We start from the raw sequence: 20950 nt of genomic DNA on the forward strand, positions 1-20950 counted from the left end.
AATCACAGAAAGACATACATGGTATGTACTCATTGATAAGTGGCTATTAGCCCAAATGCTTGAATTACCCTAGATGCCTAGAACAAATGAAACTCAAGACGGATGATCAAAATGTGAATGCAGATGGCTCCTGAGAGACACAGCCAGAATACAGCAAATACAGAGGCGTATGCCAGCAGGAAACCACTGAACTGAGAACAGGACCCTGTTGAAGGAATCAGAGAAAGAACTGGAAGAGCTTGAAGGAGCTCAAGACCCCCATATGTACAGCAATGCCAACCAACCGAGACTTCAGGGACTAAGCCACTACCCAAAGACTATACATGGACTGACCCTGGACTCTGACCTCGTAGGGTTGCAATGAATATCCTAGTAAGAGCACCAGTGGAAGGGAAGCCCTGGGTCCTGCTAAGACTGAACCCCTAGTGAACTAGACTGTTGGGGAGAGGGCAGCAATGGGGGAGGGTTGGGAGGGGAACACCCATAAGGAAGGGAGGGGGAGGGGATGTTTGCCCCGGAAACCGGAAAGGGAATAACACTGAAATGTATATAAGAAATACTCAAGTTAATAATAATAATAAAAAAAAAAAAACTCTGTGTATCAAAAGGCACAGGAATTGGTGCCTAGACCATGCTTCATCAGAGAGGTTTCATTCAGCAACCAATGGAAAGAGGAGCAGAGAGTATAGGAGTTAGAGGTGTCAAGGACACCCCAAGAAAAGCCCACAGATTCAACTAACCTAGGCTCACAGAGGCTCACAGACACTGAGGCGAACAGGAGCCAGAGAGGGACCGACCTAGCCCTCTGCATACAGGTTACAGTTGTGTAGCTTGTAGGATGCCTAACAGTGAGAGCAGGGACTGTCCCTGACCTTTTCCTCCCACCGGCTTGCCTCTTCTAGCCTTAATGCAAGGAGAGGTGCCCAGTCTTGCTGCAACTTGATATGCCACGTCTAGTGGAAATCCATGGGAGCACTGCCCTTTTCTGAATAGAAGTGGAGGAGGAGTGGATGGGGGAGAAACTGGAATGAAAGGAAGGGAAGCGGTGGTGGGGATAAAAAAAATAACAGTAAATCCAAAAAACCACAAAAATAAAAAGACAACCTATGAAATGGAGCAAAGTATTTGCAGGTCATATATTTGATAGTAGAATGTCCCGAGTATTCAGAAAACTCCCATAATTCAACAAAACAGCCCAATTAAAGCAGGAGGGAGGACTCGAATAGATAATTTCTCTAAAGAAAATGGCTAGTTGGCATTGGAGAACATTTGGGGAACCTAGATTAAATCCACAGACACTATTTCACATACACTAGCACGGCAAGAATAAAAATAAACAGTACAGTAGTAAAGAGTTCGTGATGGAGAGGGGGACGGGCACCTTCACCCTGGGGGACTCGCAGTGGCAAACCAGAGACTGAGAGCGCAATCTCCACTATTCCATGCCTGGATGCTCAAGAGTGGAATGGAAGTTCTCCATAATTTATTTTCACACCACGTTCACAGCACCATGTACAACAGCCAAGCCCGTAAGGACATGGGCAGAGGGACGTCTCGTTGAAAGGGTGCGTGTATGGGATGGTGTTAAGGGCTGAGACCACAGTGAGCAGGGATGCACATTCTGGTGAGGGAAGCAAGAACTGTGAAGAATGGTGCCTAGAAAAGCCAGGGCAACAGTTAGTTATTCGATGCACAGGCACGCTGTGGAGACTTTCTGGGCTATGTTTTGAATCAGGAGTGGAAAGGTTTTCATTATTCTCGTGTTGGTTTTAGCCTCTATGTGGGGTTTTTTTGTTTTGTTTTTGTTGTTGATCTTTTCAAATGAAAAGGGACTTAACATAAAAAGGAATGGATTAGTGCTATGGAAAATAGTCTGGTAATTCTTCACAAAATTCGACACAAAATTCTCGAATGATCCAACAATCGTGGTTTCACCAGATGGTTCATCAGGTAACAGAGCTTCCTGTCGAGGCTGAGGGACCTGAGATCAATCCCCTCAGGACCCACGGGTTATCTATCCTCTGGCATCTCCAGTCACCCAACAGCATCCACTTGCACACATGTGCGGGCGCATGCACATACGCACACCCTCACGCGAGCTGTCCAAAGGCAGGAAATCCTCATACTTGCTAGACCACGGATGGCCCGTGAGAACATTTTACTAAATAAAAGCAGGCTGGTTTGCAGGCAGAAAAATACCAAACTGCTTCACTTGTAAACGTTAGTCAGTCAAAAGTCTCAGCAGAAAGTCGGATGTTGGTTGCCAGGGGTGAGGGTTTGTTCAGGTGGTCTCTGGCAGTGGCTGTGGTCACAGAGTGTGAACAAAATCAATTGAACATTTTCAGTGTTTAAAACTGTACTGTGGGTTGGGGATTTAGCTCAGTGGTAGAGCGCTTGCACAAGGCCCTGGGTTCGGTCCCCAGCTCCGGAAAAAAAAAAAGAAAAAAAAAAACTGTACTGTGTTTAAGTAAGGAAAAAAAACTGCACTGTGTATAAATGTAAGGGTTTGTGTTTTTTTGAAAAATATTAAATTTTCCAGTGCCAATTAAGTTACTCCAAAACAAGCTAATACAAAGCCTTCTCCATAATCGCATCTTTTGACAGAATGGTTGTATAAATGAAGCACAGACATGGGACATTATGATAGAGGAAAACCCAGGCGTCCCAATGGAAGACATCTGGGGGCCTCAGGTAAGAAAAGGACTAAACTTGGTGTTCGAGATTAGCAAAAGCTTGGGTGTATCAAATGACCACTATGTGTAAAAATACGGAAAGTGAGCCTTTTAATAGACTTGTGGTCTTATGGTGCTGGAGAGAGCACACTCTGCCCTTACAGAGTCCGAGGTCTGTTCCCAGATCCATGTCACGTGGCTCTTAACCGAGTGTAACTTCAGCTTCAGGGATCCAGTGCCCTCCTTCAGCCTCCTCCAGTTAAACACAGACACAAAGACACGTAGAGTTCAACCTAAAATTCAGTCTGAGATAAACAAAAATAAATCAAACACAAGCTCCAAGAGTGAAGAGGGCTTTGTTTGTTCTGCTCACTGGTATATTCCCAGCACCCAACTCATCGTAGCACTTACAGAGCTAAGTAATAAACTATGGCTCATCGCCACTGATAAGGAACACTTATTACTTAAAGTCACAAGGAATTAATGTAGCAGTGGATTCAGTTCCAAACGAACTTGCCTTCCTGGTTATTTTTGTTGTTTTTCGCAGGCACCCAAGGGTCTGGGTTGGGCAAACAAATGTCACAGAGAGCATCACTGACTCTGTGGTGCTCTTCGGCAAGGACATACATCCAGCAGTGAGTAGCTGGAAGGTTGACAGTCATGAAATGAGGCTGAACCGGCATGAATAGTCTAGTGGTTTCCAAGCTTAGAAGACACCAGGGATGACTTATCCTACAGGAAGCTTGTTGGAATAGACAACTTGGTCTCATCCGAGTTTCTGATTCAGTAAATCTCAAGCAGGGTCAACATTTTTTTCTGACCCCGCTTCTCCCTTTCCTGCCTCACTGCCCCACTCTCTTACTGCCCTTCCTGCTTCTTCCTGCCTTTCTGTTCCTTTCTTTTCCCAGCACTGGAGATAACGTCCAGAGCATTGTGTAAGCTATGTAAGTGTCTGCATGACAATCCAGCTCCTAAATTCATATTTCTAAAAGTTCCCAGATGCAGCTGACATTGCTGACCTTGCTGACCTTGGGCCTTGGGGCCTATACCTGGGAAACCATGGAAGTAGCTTGCAACTAGCAAAGATTCTAGAAGGAACATGCCAGGCCCTCAATCCTCATCCCACCTTCCGAGAAGGACAGCACAAGACAGTTCTGCTTCTAAGAAGTAGCTCTCGACCTCTAAGTTCTCAGAGAAAAAATGTCTGAGAGCAAAAATGGCATTTTTTGTAGGTTCTCGGAGTTGGTGTTGGAACAGATAGGGACAGGACGGGCGCTGCAGGGCTGGCTAACTTTCCTGTGATCCAATATGGGGTTTGAGTCTTTGAACGTGACCAAGAGTCTAAACAGAGCAGTCCTTGGCTAGAAACAGAGTGAGCTCATGAGTCTATGGGAGATTTGTTAGCTTGAAGACTAGGTAGCTGATGAAGTGATGGCTCACAAATGAAAATGAGGGAAAAGAAATACTTGACCTGGCAGCCCAACAGTATGGCAGGAAACGTCTCATGTGACCAGGAGGAGCAGCCGTTGGTCAATATCATCCCTGGAATTAAAAAAAGAATAACAAAGGAGAAAATTAGAAAGAACAAACATATTCCAATGTCTCTCTATAAAAATGCACAGTGTTACCAGCAAAGAAGTCCTAATGCCCAGGTCCATTCCGTGGTGATGGGCAGATATCCAGTTCCCACGTGTAATGTAACTGTCTCCTTTTCTTTTAATCAAGTTCATGGCTCCATGTATTAACCAACTCAGTAAACAATACTTCTCATAGCCCAGTGTTGACCCAGGAAATATTTTGTATTTTCTTTTACAGGGAAGGGGTCTCTCTCCATAGCCCTGGCTGTCCTGGAACCACCTACGTAGACCAGGCTGACTTCAAACTCAAAGATGTATCTGCCTCTGCCTCCCAAATGCTGGCATTAAAACGTGTGCCACCACACCACCCAGCATAGTGCGAATTTTCAAGTTGGTTTTACTGAAAGATCCATGAGCCATCTATGCATTCTTCAGTCAGGTACCCAAACACGGTTGGGTACCTATAGCAGACATACACTGTCAGAGAGCTGAACAGAGATGAGAAATGGGAGAAGGCACAGATTCTCCCTGCTATGTTTGTGTTTTATCATGAGGTGTTGTAATGCTTTACTAACATGTGCTTCATGTGAAACAATCGCATAGCATACCTTTAATACCTAGTACATTGAAGATAGACTATACCCATGGTAGCATTGCATTAAAATGCCTCAAAATGTAGGGGAAATAAAGAAATCAAGAAGTAAACACCACCGATATATCCAGTGCCACCTACCATCCATACCACTATACCTACCCCAAACCCTATTCCATTTTACCTCTACCCCTGCGCCAACTCCTACCCTTACCCCAGCCACTTCACCCCAACCTACACTTACTCACACCCTTACTCTTCCCCTCACTTTATACATAAACACACCTCTTACGTTAACCTTCTCCCTACCCCTACCCTTACTATTCAATGGCTATGGACAGAATTTGGCTTCATTAAGCATTTGTGATCGGTGATAAGTAGACGTTACAGGACAGATGGAAAGACCCAAAGAAACTCGCCGGGTTCGGTACAGTTGTGGGCAACAGTCTTTCAAGTGGGTGAAGTCCCATCCATCTCCAGAGGAGCCCAGTAGTCTCTCTCCAAGGGCAAGCTTACCCACATAGGATTAGAGCCACCTTGTACATGGGCTGGGTAGATCTCTGCCTTGCTACTCAGGCTATGTCCATAGCAAACTTACACAGGGGTACCATTCTCAGCCTTAATCCCTTCTGAAAGCTAAACTAAGCTCCTAGTCCCACACTCTTACTTGACATCCCGGTTTTCACCAAGCTAAGAATATCTTGGTCTATGTGACGGATCCCCCAGAAATTCCTCTCGGAACCATGGGCGAGGGCTGGTAGGGGATATGCCAGGCATTCTCCAGTACGGCAGTGGCAGAGTAGAAAGGTGTAGCCATCACGTGATGTTTCCAAAACGAATATATGATAAGCTGGGGCTATTGAGAAAGGTCAGCAGATAGAAGCACTGGCTACTCTTAGCAGAGGACCTGGTTTTGGTTCCCAGCATCCATAAGGCAGCTCACAAGCACCTGGGGTTCTGATGCCCTTTTCTGACCTGCACAGGTAGGGTGTGTAGGTGGTGAACTTGAATACAGACCAAAAAAAAAAAAATACTCATACACATAAAATTCTCATACATCATATGAATCAGATTTTATTAAAGTGTGGGAATAAACTTTTTTTTTTTGTCTTTGCTTGTGCTCAGAACTATAGGCCTTGTTTTTCTTATGCTATTGGGAAGCCAGGAGACCTAAGTCAACCATACGAGATTATAAACTATTCTAATAAAAACGCCTTAAAATGGTCCTCATCATATGCCGCAATGTATGTGTATCGCTTGAAGATCTTGGATCCAAACTATAGGTAAGAATAAAATTGTAAGTAAGATTAAAATGATATTTTCCCCTTTTAAAATAGTATTTTTTTGTCTTTTTGGTTTAATTTGATACCATCTAAATATCTAATTTAATTATTCCTGTTATTTATAAGTTTACTTTTCATTTTGTAGCAATCATAGCAAACATGCTATAGAAGCAGGTTATTAGATCACTCAGTTTGAAATTTTGTTCTGGTATTGTGTGTGTCCCCTTGACATACATATTGGCTGCTTTTCCCGCTGACATGACCAAACACCTGACAAGAAGCACATAAAGGGTGAAGGGTGGATTATGGCTCAAAGTCTGAGAGTAAAATCTACCATGGTAGAAACAGCATAGTGCCAGGAGAGCCAGGCGGCTGGCGAGGAGCCCCCGTCAGGAAGCACAGAGCAACAGAGGTCAGGTGCAATTCTTTTCCCCTCACAGACCCCGGTCCAGGCTACCGTGTGATCCATGCTTAGTGTGAGTCTTTCTCAGTCAGACACTTCTGGAAACAGCCTCCTGTGTAGTCCCAGAAGGTGTGTTTCCATGGTGTCTCAAAATCCGGTCAGACTGACAATGAAGATTAACAGTCACACCTAGCGTGGTCACGGCCCAGGGTGCCATCCTAGCACTATAAGAGAACAGAGCAAATGGAAGCCCAGGAGCCCATGTGCTTGGCCCCGGAGGAGACACATTTTAAAAAATACAATGTGGGGGTTGGGGATTTAGCTCAGTGGTAGAGCGCTTGCCTAGGAAGCGCAAGGCCCTGGGTTCGGTCCCCAGCTCCAAAAAAAGAACCAAAAAAAAAAAAAATAATAAAATAAAATAAAATAAAAATAAAAAAATACAATGTGGACAGGATCCGTCGGTCATGATTGAATGGGAGTCTATCAATGTGACATTATCTTTTGAGTTCTGTGGGCTTCCCTTGGTTACCTGGCAAACAAACGTTACCTGACTGCCTTGCTCCTCCTTCACAAAGATGTGTCTTTTGGTATGCTAAAAAGTTCACTGATGCCTGGAAGCACTTAGGTAGTTTTGGAATGCAGACTGATTGATAGAAAGACCAAAGCAAAACTAAGAGATTTATGATTCTCCTATACCCATAAGCCTCCAGTGTATTTCCAAGGAGGCTGGGAGTTCCTAAGATCAACGGAGAGGATTTCCTTCTGAAAGAGTTCTGAGTGCCGCACATCTCCTAGCCCCGCCCACAGGGATAAGAATACTTCCTTGAAAGGGAGGAGAAGCCTTAGGGAAAAGAGCCTCTCCGCTCACAGGTGATGGGCGGCTTCACCGATGCACAGCGATGGGTAGGCTAAAAGAGTGATGCCATCGCAGAAAGGGACTCTTGCCAATGTCAAGAGAAAATGTCCAGACCGTTCCAACGGCAGTACAAACCAGTCATCCCAGCTACTCAGAGGGCCCGAGTCCATAGATCTCTTGATCCCAGGAGCTCAAGACCAGTCTGGAAGAGAGTCTCAAAAATAACAAACATATAAGGAAACCAGGCTTCGAGGGTGAAATAATCCCAAAGAAAAGGATGTGTGTGAAAGCCACAAGGGGTCCAGGCCGTGAGAAATGACCGCGAGCCAGTCAACAGGGAAAGTGGCCTGCATCCTGGAAGGTCCTAGGAGAGCGGCAAGGAGATGGTGTGCGTAACACACCCAGTCCATGTAGTGGGTGCTGAGAGCTAATATTTGGACAATCAGCGTGTAGGATTCTCAACTATTAAAATGGCTACGTCCACTTTTTAACCCATTTTCATTCATTCTTAATAATTTCATAGATGTATACAATGGATTTTGATCATATTCATCCCTAATTCCTTCGAGATCCAACCCCTGCTTCCTTCCCCGACCCTGCTTCAAGGTCATGTCTTTGGTTTTTTTTCCTTATGTGGCCCACTGATTCCATACTCACGGGTATGGGGCTATCCACTGGCCTGTAGTTAACCAACAGGAGCCACACCGTTAAAGGAAAATGTCCCTACTTCCCTCGTAAGCCAGCTACTGTCCATCGTTTCTCCCCTCCTCTCTTCATACTGAAATGTTGATTGACTTGGTCTTGTACAGCTCTTATGCAGGCAGCCATGGCCGCTGTGAGTTCTTAAGTATAGCAGGCCTGTTGTGACTATAGTACTTCCTGCCTTCTGACTCTTCCCCTCCCCAGCAGTCTCTGGATTTGGGGGGAAGGAGTATGATATAGATGTCCTATTTGTGGCTGACAGTTAACCTGCAGACAGTTTTCTTCACTGTGACAATAAGTTTCTCTATTAACTATCATCCACCGCACAAACAGACATCTGGGATCTAATCTATGGGAATAGATACACAATTTAGAAGGCAATCGGTACTGTGTCCATTCAGCAAGATAATAGTAAGACGTTCACGCCTTGGATGGATAAGTTCCCCTACCAGAAGTTCTTGGCCAGATTAACAATACCAGACACCATTTCATCTTGTGGCATGGGCCTAAAAGTACAGAGGGACCACTAGTGGGAGGCAGGGTGGGGTGGGGGAGGTCTTCGTGAAGGTGGGAATAATAGAACCCAGGAGATAGAAAGGGAAAAGGAGAAGGAGTTTTAAATGAGGCAAGGATAGAAGGGACAAGGCCGAAGAGGTGAGGAAAGCGATAACACTGAGATTTTGAAAAGGCCATATAAAAATATATATCGAGATATATTTGTATAATAAATTCATACAACCATATACTTATATTAAAATTATAAAATATAAAATTATATAATAATTTATATAATATCTTAGGTTAGTATATATAAATATGTTACACATATATAAATATGTGTGTTTATATTTATATATATATATATATTTATGTGAGTTTTATTGGAGTTGCCTCTAATCAGGGTATAATGCTCCTTAAAGAAGCCGTAAGTGACCCAATAAAAAGCCCAATACTAGGTGTTGAATATCTCTCCTTGAGTTGTAAGGTCAGGGATGACCTAGAGACCTCAAGGAAGTACAACCTGTTGTCACTGATTTTTGTTACCCAGAAGAACTGGATAGCTAGACCCTAAAGCTGAGGACACCACACACTTTGACCACAGAACACAGAGAAACCAAATTGGTACTGACCAGGAAGCTTCCTCCCTGTTGGGTGACTTTCGTATCACTGGAAGATGCTATACGGGCTGCTTGCCACAAAGTCATCACTGCATCAAACCAACTGTGAACCCTGTGAGATTCAACCAGTGGCCTGACAAGATAGGCCCATGAAGGGACACTATTGGCATGGGTGCCATGGGGTCAGCTACCTAAAGTTTTGATCTTCTGTTCTCACGTGTCTACAACCCTGGATAAGTTTGGAAAAAGAAAGTAGAAAAGTAAGTTTAGTGATATAAATGGGTGTGACAGACTGGCATTCAGAGATTAGATCAGACAGACAACCGATGGCTGTGAGTGGTAAAACCCTAGAAGACGATGGGGGTATGTATCTGAATTTAGTTCTAATTCCAGATGAAAAAGAAAATGAAGCCAACTCTCACTAGATTTGAGCCCGGATTCCTGGTTAGCTGAGTGTTCACCAGAGATAGTGCTGTAGCTAAAAATTTTGTTTGAAATAGTCCCAGTCTGTTTATGCCTCCCACATGCTCAGCAGAAACAAATGAAGAGTAGGGCTGGAAGAATTCACTTTAAATGTAAACACACACACACACACACACACACACACACACACACACACACACACTGAAACATTCTAACAAATAAACCAGACAGGAAAAGAAGCCATAGACAAGGAACAAGAACCAATAGAAATAACTACCTGTAAAACGAGCCCCTGAAGCCCGTCCAGTGTTAAGCCTGTTAGACACAAAATACAAAATGCATGTGCTTGTGTCTTAGTCAGCGTTCTATCGCTGTGAAGAGACCCCACAGCACCTCTTTAACCGGGGCTTGCTTACAGTTTCCAAGGTTCAGGTCACTGTCATCATGATGGGGAACATGGTGGCACAGGACAGACATGGTGCTAGAGAAAGAGCTGAGGTTGTCCATCCAGGTCTACAGGCAGCAGGTAGTAAGCCTCGGGGCCTGGCTTGGGCTTCGGAAACCTCAAAACCCACGCCCCAGTGACACACTTCCTCCAAAAAGGGAACCCCTCTTGACCCTTTCAAATAGTGCCACTCCCTGGTGACCAGGTGTCCAATCTCTGAGCCTCCGGGGCCATTCTTATTCAGCTTGAATGTTGACTTTTTTTTTTTTCAAAGAAGCAATGAAAGGAGGACATATTGGCCCAGCTGTCTGCCAGCAGAACGTGTGTATATGCACATGATAGAATTTTATCCAGCCTGAGAAAGAGCAAAATTAATATTATTTTCAGGAAAATGAAGAGAACCAATGAGTGTCATTCTCTGTGAAATAAGTCACACTGAGAAAGATAGATAGCCTATAAAGAGAATAAATGAGTGCTGGGGAGAAACCGAGAGTTTCTAATCATCGCAGTCCATACTATCATCACTCCCTTGCCCCAAACCTCTCAACTTCCAAGGAACCACAAAAATAATTCATTTCATGAGAACGTAATTATACTTAACAATGCACTTAACCCTCCAAAGCGGAACAAATCAGTCTTAGTGCATCCAGTGCTAAGTCCAATCCCTCGAAAGAACTTTTTGTTTCTCCTTTAATTTTGCCATGATATGTAAGACTTCCCAGTTGTCACCAGTTAGCGCTGATGTGCCTAACATATGTCATATACAAGTAGGAGAAATGGAAAAGGGGAAAAATAAAAGATAGTTCAAATATAAATAGCATAGAAGTAGACACAGATACTGTAGCTGTTGTTTGAGACAGAGTCTCTCTCTACAGTCCTAGCTGTCCTAGAACTTGCTTTGTAGACCAGATTGGCCTTGAACACTCGGAGAAAACTTCTCTTTCTCTCTCCGGAGTGCCGTGATTAAAGGCATACGGTATCTCACCAGGCTTCCCGTCCCTATGTACAGTATGTCTTTAGCGAGCACTGCACTTTGTATCCTGGAAAAAAAGGTTTTTATTCCTATGTATTCTAAGCCTTGCACACGTGCTACACATGTGTGCTTTGAGTAATAAATGAAAACCTGGGTGACCCCCAATTCCGTTGCTCTGATTCTCAAACTTATGTATTCTGGCAGTGGGATTAAAACACTCCTTATCTTGGCACTGGTTCACATAGCGTTGACTCATTGTAAGAATTCTGCAACTCTCTGATAACCTTTCCATTCTGGTTTTATAGCTCTTATTACTATATAACTTATTATCCAGACCAAAGGCTCAAAGAGTTAAAGGAAGCTTTATTAGAACAACAGGTGAATACCAAAAAATGACCTAGGTCACCAGCAACAAAAGAGCACCCTATTAATACAAAGGACGCCTTGAAAGGATATCCACTCCTCTGAGAGACCAGTGAACCCCATGCACGTCAGCTCTCTTGCTTTCCAGTCCTTGTTCTTTTATTCTTTGTTATTGGGACAACATGACAAAAATGCCTGGCTCTCAGAACACCTCCATCCAGTGCTTCAGGATGAAGCCAAACAAAACAGGCAAATTCAGACCCAAGCATGCCACAGGAAGAAGAGATCACTGTCCTCCACTTGATGACATCAGCCGCCACTGGGGAGATGGCCAGTGCCTCTGGATTCATGCACCTTTGGGGCAAGTCAGCCCGGTACTGATGCTGCAGTGGCAAGAAAAGTCAATGCCTGGTAATGGCAGTCTCCACATCAGCCTGGATAAAGGAAAGCCACAGCAGGCACCATGGCCACACTATTCATGACCCCACCGCATAAGCACTTGGGAGGCTGGCAAAAGGAAGAGCGGTCACCAAAGGAAGAGCCTCTTCTCTGGTGATAAAATGAATGTGGGTCATGTGACACCCAAACATTTAAATACTCCAGAATCTTGTCGAGGACCCTATCTACACATGCTCCCTTTAAATTTCTTCTCACCAGTTTCTATTTTGTGCAAATCCTCACCATGCATCTAAGATTCAGTTACTGTGCACTATTACGGCACTGGCCGTTATCCTCTAGATAAAAAAATGAAGAAACATTAACAAGAAGCCCTGTTTGATGGGAGGTCTGTTCTCCACAGAATTCACAGCACTCTGCAAATGTCCTCTATTTTTACTCTGCAGTCAGTGGAGCCTCAAAGACCTCCCAATGTCTGAGAACAGAAACCATCAACTCTTGAGTGCATGCAAGACCGTCTTACATCACTTGCACACCAGGACAGAAAGGTCACATCAGGTTTAGATGTCAGAGATAGCACATGTCTAAGAGTCAGTCAGCAGCCAAGGTTTCGGGATCACCCATCGCTATGGGGTCAGGTCGTGGGAGCTAGATCTCAGCACTGTTTGAACCACCGGGGACATAGAGAAAAGTCCTCTGCCCTGAGTTCAAGTCTGGTAGATTTTTAGTTAATATATAATACACAGAACAGTATGTAATGTTTTGTAAGTATGTCCATATACTTTAAAATATGTTTATATATTATATACTCTGTATAAATTATGTGTTAATATATAAATATATGAATGTATATGAAATATATATATATGTATATATGTATATATATCTCAAAGTGGGTAAATGTAGAACAGTAGCAGCAACAATCAACAGGATGGTCCTTTTATCTGGACATGAGCTGAGGGATATCATGTGCCCCACATCAGTGTGACTTACCTCTCTTATCCGCTTACCACCACCTGAGCATACGCCTTACATCATCAGCATAAGGGATTAGCACAACGTCCCATGAGATGCTGTTGGAAAACAAGCTCTCTGGCAGTAGGTTCATAGGGTGGATGTAATCCTGGAAGGTAAAAAAAAAATTCTTTTTCCGCCAATGAGGCTAGTGGAACACTGAGGAGGGAAGCGCCTTTTCAGATGAGCAGCTGCTTACTGGCCACCAGGACTAGAGAACCCTGGAAAGAGCCTGGACTGAGCTCACGAAAACTTCCCGGGTGTCCCAGATTCTCTGTCTTCTGAGAAGCCAGCCAGACGAGCTTCAGAGAGGCAGCCTAAGCTTTGCAGCTCAGGTTTCTCAGGAAGCACATTTTGTGATGCAGATAGATATGTAGGTTTACTAGGATGGGATCGAAGATAGCTGCCTGTAGAAGAAGGAAGTCAAAATGGAGAGAGGAGGAAGTGGGTAACTCCAGCCCCAGTGAAGCCTTCCGTTGATTTCACAGGGACACTTGAGCAGCGTTGCCTGGCAGAGCTGTTCTGAGAAAGGGACAAGGTCTTCTGGGTCACGGCCTTTGGCATGGACTTTCCACAAGGAGGGGTGACTTTGGCAGAGGGCAGGCCCTGGCAGACTCTGGTTCCCTTATGAGGAAACAGGTGCTTCATTCCGGAAGGTAGACCCTTCACGGCACATGCTTGGGGTTGCCCTCATTATGCCTCTTCCCTTCGAGGTCCGTATTTCGGGTATGCCTTGTTGATTTCCTTTATGTAACTTGATTTGTTTACTTGTTTGCTGGAACTGAACTGAGGCCTCACACGTGCTAGGTAAATAGTCTCCCACTATTTACCTAATACAATCCCAGCCCTGTCATGTCAGCCAAAGAGGGCCCAGCATCAACCACCCATACCCAGTCATTTTCCCTGACGGTAGCCATACTTTCTTCCTCTAATTATAAATCCATTCGGCTTTTGCTTCATCCTAAACAAAATGGAAGAGCCCATTCCTACTGCAGCGTCCCGTTCCTCAGATCTTGGGACTCCACTTGGCCTCAGACGCTGATGCAAGTCTCGGGGCTGTCACGAACAGTTTCCTCTGGGCCCTGCCTGAAGGTGAAAGAGAAACACGGACCTAAGAAATTTACCTCAGTAGACCTCCTTTAACAGTCTTTACATTTTATAATGCAAGACTGATCCTGTCAGCCTGAAAGGATCCAGAATCACCAAAGAGATAAGTCTCTGGATATGTGTATTAAGAATTTTTTTTTTTTAGATTAGGTTATTTGAGGAAGGGAAGACCCACCCTGAAAATGTGGGCTGTACAACTCCATGGACTCTGGTCCACTACTACACACAAACAGAAAGTGAACTGGCACCAGTACTCATCACTCTCCTCTTCCTCACGTGGGTCAGCTATGACCACTTGCATGCCTTCCTCTCCCCTGGGGGTGTGAGTCAAAGCAAACTCTTTTCTTCCTCGAGTTGTTTTTATCAGGAGTTTGACCACCGCAATGCAAGAGCTGATCCTTAGCTCCCTCGTCTGGAAGGAAAGGTTCTCGTGAGGACTAATGGAGCATGCATGCACTCTGCACAGCACCAGGTACATAGTAGATGCTCATTTAGCTCAACTTCATTGAACATAAGGCCCCGTATGCAATGGTTAACTGTGTAATCCTTCTGCAGATACGTATGATCATTGTTCAGTATTATTAAAGCCATTATGACTGTTGCCCTGGAAACTACTAGCCAAACTGTGTAATGCTGTGAGGACAGACGCTCTGGGGAATCTCACAGTAGCCTAAAGGTGCAACAGTGTCCATTATGACGTGTCTACTGTGTTCTTGTTAAGAAAATGACACCTTAATAAGGTTCCATATGATCTGATTATAAGCATAAATATGGACGTTTTAAACACATCTGACTTAATATTTAATATTCTAATTCACAGCTTCTGTAACCTAACAACGTATTTTGCGATTGAGAGCTTAGGACAGATTCCCAGGTAATGGGCAGTACCTCATGGTGCTGCAGTTTTGTTTATTTTGTTTCCTATCTTTGCTTTTTTTAAGACAAAATCTGGTAACCCAGGCTGGCCTGGGACCCTTGGTCCCCCCATCTCAACACAGTGCCTGGTAGAAAGAGGGCGAGTTACGCTGATCGTGGTTCAAAAGAGAGCCCTTTTCTTGCTCCCAGAGGAGAAAAATCACACTGAGATAATTGTAGACCCAGAGAAACTAACACTACAACAGTCTGCTCCAAGCAGACACTGAGACTTCAAATAAAAAACAACCCTTACATTTTTGGATTAAAACATAAGCCCTCTCCAGGGAGGTGCCTCCACAGAACACCAGATGAAGAGACCCAAAGTGAAGGGCCCTCTACCCACATGTTCACACACGCTCACACACACTCAAACACGCTCATCACCAGTGCTGTCACAAATATACTCACACACACATACGCATTCATACATACACTTCCACACTCATACCCACACACTCCCACATATGCATGCTTTCACAGTCACAAATGCTCAATCACCACCAGCCATGGAACCAAGCCCTGAGCCTGGAAGGGTGGCCAGAGGTGAGAGGATCACTAGAGCCCAGGAGCTCCAGGCCAGCCGGGAAGCACACTAAGGCCACGTCTCCCTGTATGTCCCCATCCGTCCCTCTGTATCTGTGTCAGTGAACGGTGACAGCATCTTCATGCTGACCACCCCCAGACTTAGCAGCTCTCCTTATTCTTCTGCAAGACCCTGGAATGCCGCATGTTAACAATTGCCGAGACTTTATTTTTATTTTTATTTTTTAAGATTTATTATCTATAGCTGTCTTCAGACACACCAGAAGAGGGCACCACCATGTCCTTGCTGGGATTTGAAGTCAGGACCTCTGGGAGAGCAGTCAGTGCTCTTAACCACTGAGCCATCTCTCCAGCCCAATTACAGAGACTTTTGAATACATCCTGGACCTAACCCTTCCCCTCCGTCTTCTCACCCACATCACATAACCTTCTCCCATTCTGTCTTGCTCCCACAAAACTCCCTCCTCTTGCTCTTTGCCTAAACTCCAGCTCTTTTCTTACTGTAAGCTTTTTCCTCTCGTATGCATGCCCACCTGTTTTGGGTTTTGTTTCTTTGGTTTGTTGGGACTGGGTGTGCTGTATTTGGGGGAAAAGGATTTAGCTGGAGTTTGGCAACTTTGTGGGTTCTTCTACCCTTCTCAACCCCTTTTCTTCCACCCTTTTAACCCCATAACTATATACAAGAGACACGTATGTCTATATATGAAGGATAGAGGATGGTCCTATCTCCTGCTGATTAGGAGCGTTGAGTTCCTTGGGGAAAGTTTGATCTTTGCCATCAGTATTAGTACTGCTAAACTCTCATTCTTCCTTCCTTCCTTCCTTCCTTTCTTCCTTCCTTCCTTCCTTCCTTCCTTTCTTTCCTTCTCCTTCTTTTTCCTCTTCCTCCTCTTCCTCCTCCACCTTTCTTCTTCTCTCCTCCTCCTCTTTTTCGTCTTTGTTAAGGAGTACTCATAGACCAGAACCAACCTACAACCCACGCCAACCAGCCTCTCGGGATCCTAGCACTAATACACCCTCTGAAAAGTCCCCAGAGTTCCAAGTGTCCCACAGTCGCAGCAGCTGTGGTCAGTCTGAAGTAGCCCCACATCCCACACCTGGGATTAAAACAAAAGCACAGTTCTATTTTTGTGTTTTTTAAAGAAACCAAAATTCTCACGGCAGAGAGAACAGCGTGTGGAGGGCAAGGGGGTGCCTTTTTCCTTTTCCGTTTTCTCTCAGTGCTGGAGAGCACACTCAGGACCTTATTCCTGGTCGGCAGGGTCTACGCCATTGGACCACATGCCCAGTGCCTTTGCCAGTCGCTCATTTCTAACCACGCTGCCCTGCAGGTTCTAGAGTTCCAGTCACCCTGAACTAGGTTACATTCCAGAACAGCCCAGAAGGACCTCCCAGCTTCTTCATGTGTCCATGGCCTTGCACACCATCTATTTCCTAAAGCACTGTTCAGTCACAGCCGCCACCTCCTCTCCCGGGCTTCACTCCAAGGGTGGTACATAGGATGCCCTTCCTTCCTCCAGTGGGTCATCATACTGGCCTCCCCGTAAGCCTGGAGCATGTTTAACCACCTCGAGGACCTATGCTAGGGCTTATTCCTCCATTCCCTGCCACCAGCAAGGGAGGTAGCTGTTCTAAGACAGTGCGACTGAGTGGATTAGCAGACAGAGCATGGGCAACGACTTTCTGATGGCTCCTTTGTTGTTTGTATTCCAGATCAAGTATCTACCTGGTAGCTGCCTTGGTATTTGTCCTGATGCTCACATTCATCAGTGTTCTAGTTCTGAGCTACTTCTGGTACTCGAAGATTTATAGGCAGTTTATTATTGAACCACTTCACAAGCCTCCTGGAAAACAGAAGAAGAATTAGGAAACCTGAGAGTCGACTCTGGATACATATATGTAGATAGATAGTAGTATGCATATATGTAATTATATTAAGAATTTACATTTGCCTAATAAGCTCATGCTATTATTTTATTCAATATCTGAAAAAATATAGTTAAATTACTTCTACTAATAGCATACATCACATTACTGTTATTCCATTTTAATGATACCATAGATACTGTCACATTGCATTTAAAAATAAACACCTTTGGCTATTATGCTGACTCCTAACAATGAAAGTTTCTGACAGTGAATAAATGTGCCAAATATGATTTTATTGGATCATATGGAACTGTGTATAGTTGTGGTTAATTTATATATACTCAATAAAAGTAGATTTATTTAAGTCATCTGCTTTTAAGTAGATTTCAGAAGCTTTTCTAGTGGTAGGTTCACTTAGGAGATGTAGATGTTATATAGGAAGGGTCATCTTGGGTTAGGTTCACAACTAGAAATATATAAAGGGGCAGCTAATATAAATTTTAATTCTGTTTTAACCTTTGATTTTCAGGTTCAAAATAGGCTTCTTAGTTTATCCAAACTGAATTCAAACTTTAAAAATAATGTTATTTTACATGTATTTGAGTGTGTGTGTGAGTGTGAGTGTGTGAGTGTGTGAGTGTGTGTGTGTGTGTGTGTGTGATTATGCTTTCTGGAAGTCAGTGCTGTTGTGGGCCCTGGGTCTTACTGTACCAATTAAGAATGAAGTAAATGCTAGGAGTTGATGGCACACACCTTTAATTCCAACACTCAGGAGGCCGAGGCAGGTCAATCTCCATAAGTCCCAGGTCATCCTGGTCTACAAAGTAAGTTCCAGGACACTCAGGGCTACACAGTGAAACTCTGTCTTAAAAAAATCAAAAGAAAGGAGGAGGAGGAGGAGAGGAGGAAGAGGAGGAGGAGAGGAGGAAGAGGAGGAGGAGGAGGAGAGGAGGAGGAGGAGGAGGAGGGAGGGAGAGGAGAGAGAGAGAGAGAGAGAGAGAGAATGGTTTGATTCCCATCCCTCACATAACTCATAGTAACTCCAGTTCCAGGGGATCTTCTGGCTGCTATAGGTACTGCATGCATGCGATAACAAAGATACAAGCAGCTAACACTCCCATACATGTAAAATAAAAAATGAAGGGAAATAAAGGACTTTATATTTAAAAAAGGTTTAACCTCATTTCTTATGAGGAGGGCAGAATTCAAAGGCTACATAGAGAAACTCTACTTCCTTTTTTAAATATTATTTTCTTTGTTTTGTGTATTTGGTGTTTTGACTGTTATGTGACGGGAGGAGTTTCTTTTCTGGTCCAATCTATTTGGAGTTCTGTAAGCTTCTTGTATGTTTATGGGCATCTCTTTCTTTAGGTCAGGGAAGTTTTCTTCTATGATTTTGTTGAAGATATTCACTGGCCCTTTAAGTTGGGAGTCTTCACTCTCTTCTTTACCTATTATCCTTAGGTTTGATAGTCTCATTGCATCCTGAATTTCCTGAAATTTTTTTGGGGGGGGGCTAGTAGTTTTTTGCATTTTGATTTTCTTTGTTGTGTCAATGTTTTCTATGGTATCTTCTGCCCCGGAGATTCTCTCTCCTATCTCTTGTATCCTGTTGGTGATGCCTGCATCTATGACTCCTGATCTCTTTCCTAGGTTTTCTATGTCCAGGGTTGTCTCCCTTTGTGCTTTCTTTATTGTTTCTATTTCCATTTTTAAATCCTGGATGGTTTTGTTCAATTCCTTCACCTGTATAATTGTGTTTTCCTATAATTCTTTAAGGGATTTTTGTGTTTCCCCTTTAAGGGCTTCTACTTGTTTACTTGTGTTGTCCTGTTTTTCTTTAAGAGAGTTATTTATGTCCTTCTTAAAGTCCTCTATCATTATCATGAGATGTGATTTTTAAATCCAAATCTTACTTTTCTGGTGCGTTTGGATATCCAGTACTTGCTTTGGTAGGAGAACTGGGCCCTGATGATGCCAAGTAGTCTTGGTTTCTGTTGCTTAGGTTCCTGTGCTTGCCTCTCGCCATCGGGTTGTCTCTGGTGGTAGCTTGTCTTGCTGTCTCTGACAGTGGCTTGACACTCCTGTAAGTCTGTGTGTCAGCACTCCTGTAGACCTGTTTTCTTTTAGCCAGATCTGGGAAAAGAGAGCTGCTCCTGGATTTGTGTGACCTGAAGCTGCCAGGCAGGTTGCTTGGAGCAGAAAAGTTGGTCTTACCTCTGCTGTCAGGTGTGTAGGTACTCCTGGCGACTGACTTTCAGCTCTTGTAGAGGCAGAAACCCGAAGCGTCTTCCTCCTGCCTGCTCCTACGTCCCTGTGCCTATAGGGCACAGATGGCACTCTACTTTTTCTTTAAAGAATTATTTATAGGGGCTGGGGATTTAGCTCAGCGGTAGAGCGCTTACCTAGGGAAGCGCAAGGCCCTGGGTTCGATCCCCAGCTCCGAAAAAAAAAAAAAAAAAAAAAAATTATTTATTTCATGTATATGAGTACACTGTCGCTGTCTTCAGACACACCAGAAGAGGGCATTGGATCCCATTACAGATGTTTGTTATCCACCATGTGGTTGCTGGGAATTGAACTCAAGACCCTCTGGAAGAGCAGCCAGTGCTCTTAACCTCTAAGCCATCTCTCCATCCTCCGAGAAACTCTACTTCTAAAAACAACACAACAACCCCACTAGCCAAGAGACTTTGAAGCCACCACTGCCTCCAGATACAATAGTGATAACATGAGCAGCTATCATCAAAGACTTTGTCAATCAATCATTTTCCTTTCTATTTGGTAAGATACAAACTGGTGGTTACCACTAGCCTCGAAAGTCACTCCAAAACTAAAGACATCCAGGATAAAGAATATCCCTTGAAATTCCAAGATGAGCTATTTTTCTTTGCCTGGCTGGCAACTTGGAAATGGAAAATGGGCTATCTCAAGATCTTCTAGTGAAACAGTGTTATTCAATACCCACTACAAATTCAACTGATTCAGCCATTAACGGTTGATCTAGCAGAGCAGGAGCCATAGCGAGCCAAGAGGAGCATGGGGTGACCTCCCAAATAGTCCCCAGGATTGGTCAGAAAGGAGACCAGTAATTTGGAAGACATCAGTCGTTAGTCTGCATTTCAGCCACTCCCTTGCTGCGAGTGGTTTGAGGTGGCCAAGGGGACCCCCGCCTTGTGGTAGCCATGCACTTTGGTAGTCTCTCCCTTTGCCTTACTGACAGCATAAGCACTAAAATAAAGTAGAAGCAATTCCAGGCCACTTCTGATATGTGGCTTCCTGCTTGGTTGTCCCCTACTGTCTTTTGCAACAGTTGTTCTGGGATAAGCAGCTACCATTTCAGGAGCAGCCTTACAAAAAGGCCAGGACACAGCAAATTCAAGCCTCCCACTGACTGAGCGGCATAGTGAGCTTGAAGGCCTATCTGTACTCCTCACCCAATCCATAGGTATTGGGCTCTACTAGTGCAGAAGACAAAAACTCAAGAGACTCGGGTAAGAAGCACTCGCTTAAACTGCTCTTGTTACTCCCTGACTCTGGAGACAGAAATAATGTTCTTTCCAAGCTACTGTACATGTTGGGTGAATTGCTGTACAGGAAAACACAACAGGCAATAGATTGAAATTCTACCAGCTTTTGAAACCTTCATGGCTTTGGGATTGACCTGATTGAGGTGACAGCGGATACACATACAGAAGG

The 20950-nt window shown here is 44.1% G+C and overlaps 1 protein-coding gene across 1 annotated transcript in view; it reads left to right on the forward strand.

Annotated features, from left to right (window-relative positions):
* The window catches only part of Catspere (catsper channel auxiliary subunit epsilon), a 117312-nt gene extending 99850 nt beyond the window's left edge, over nt 1-17462 (forward strand). The window contains exons 15-18 of the mRNA XM_032914676.1: nt 2605-2691; nt 5967-6124; nt 14745-14798; nt 17096-17462. Of these exons, the coding sequence (XP_032770567.1) occupies nt 2605-2691; nt 5967-6124; nt 14745-14798; nt 17096-17249 (453 nt within the window). The 3' untranslated portion in view covers nt 17250-17462. The remainder of the gene's footprint in view (nt 1-2604; nt 2692-5966; nt 6125-14744; nt 14799-17095) is intronic.
* Nucleotides 17463-20950: the final 3488 nt, after the last annotated feature.

This window comes from Rattus rattus, chromosome 10 (assembly GCF_011064425.1).
Source record: "Rattus rattus isolate New Zealand chromosome 10, Rrattus_CSIRO_v1, whole genome shotgun sequence".
In the NCBI taxonomy this organism is placed as follows: domain Eukaryota; kingdom Metazoa; phylum Chordata; class Mammalia; order Rodentia; family Muridae; genus Rattus; species Rattus rattus.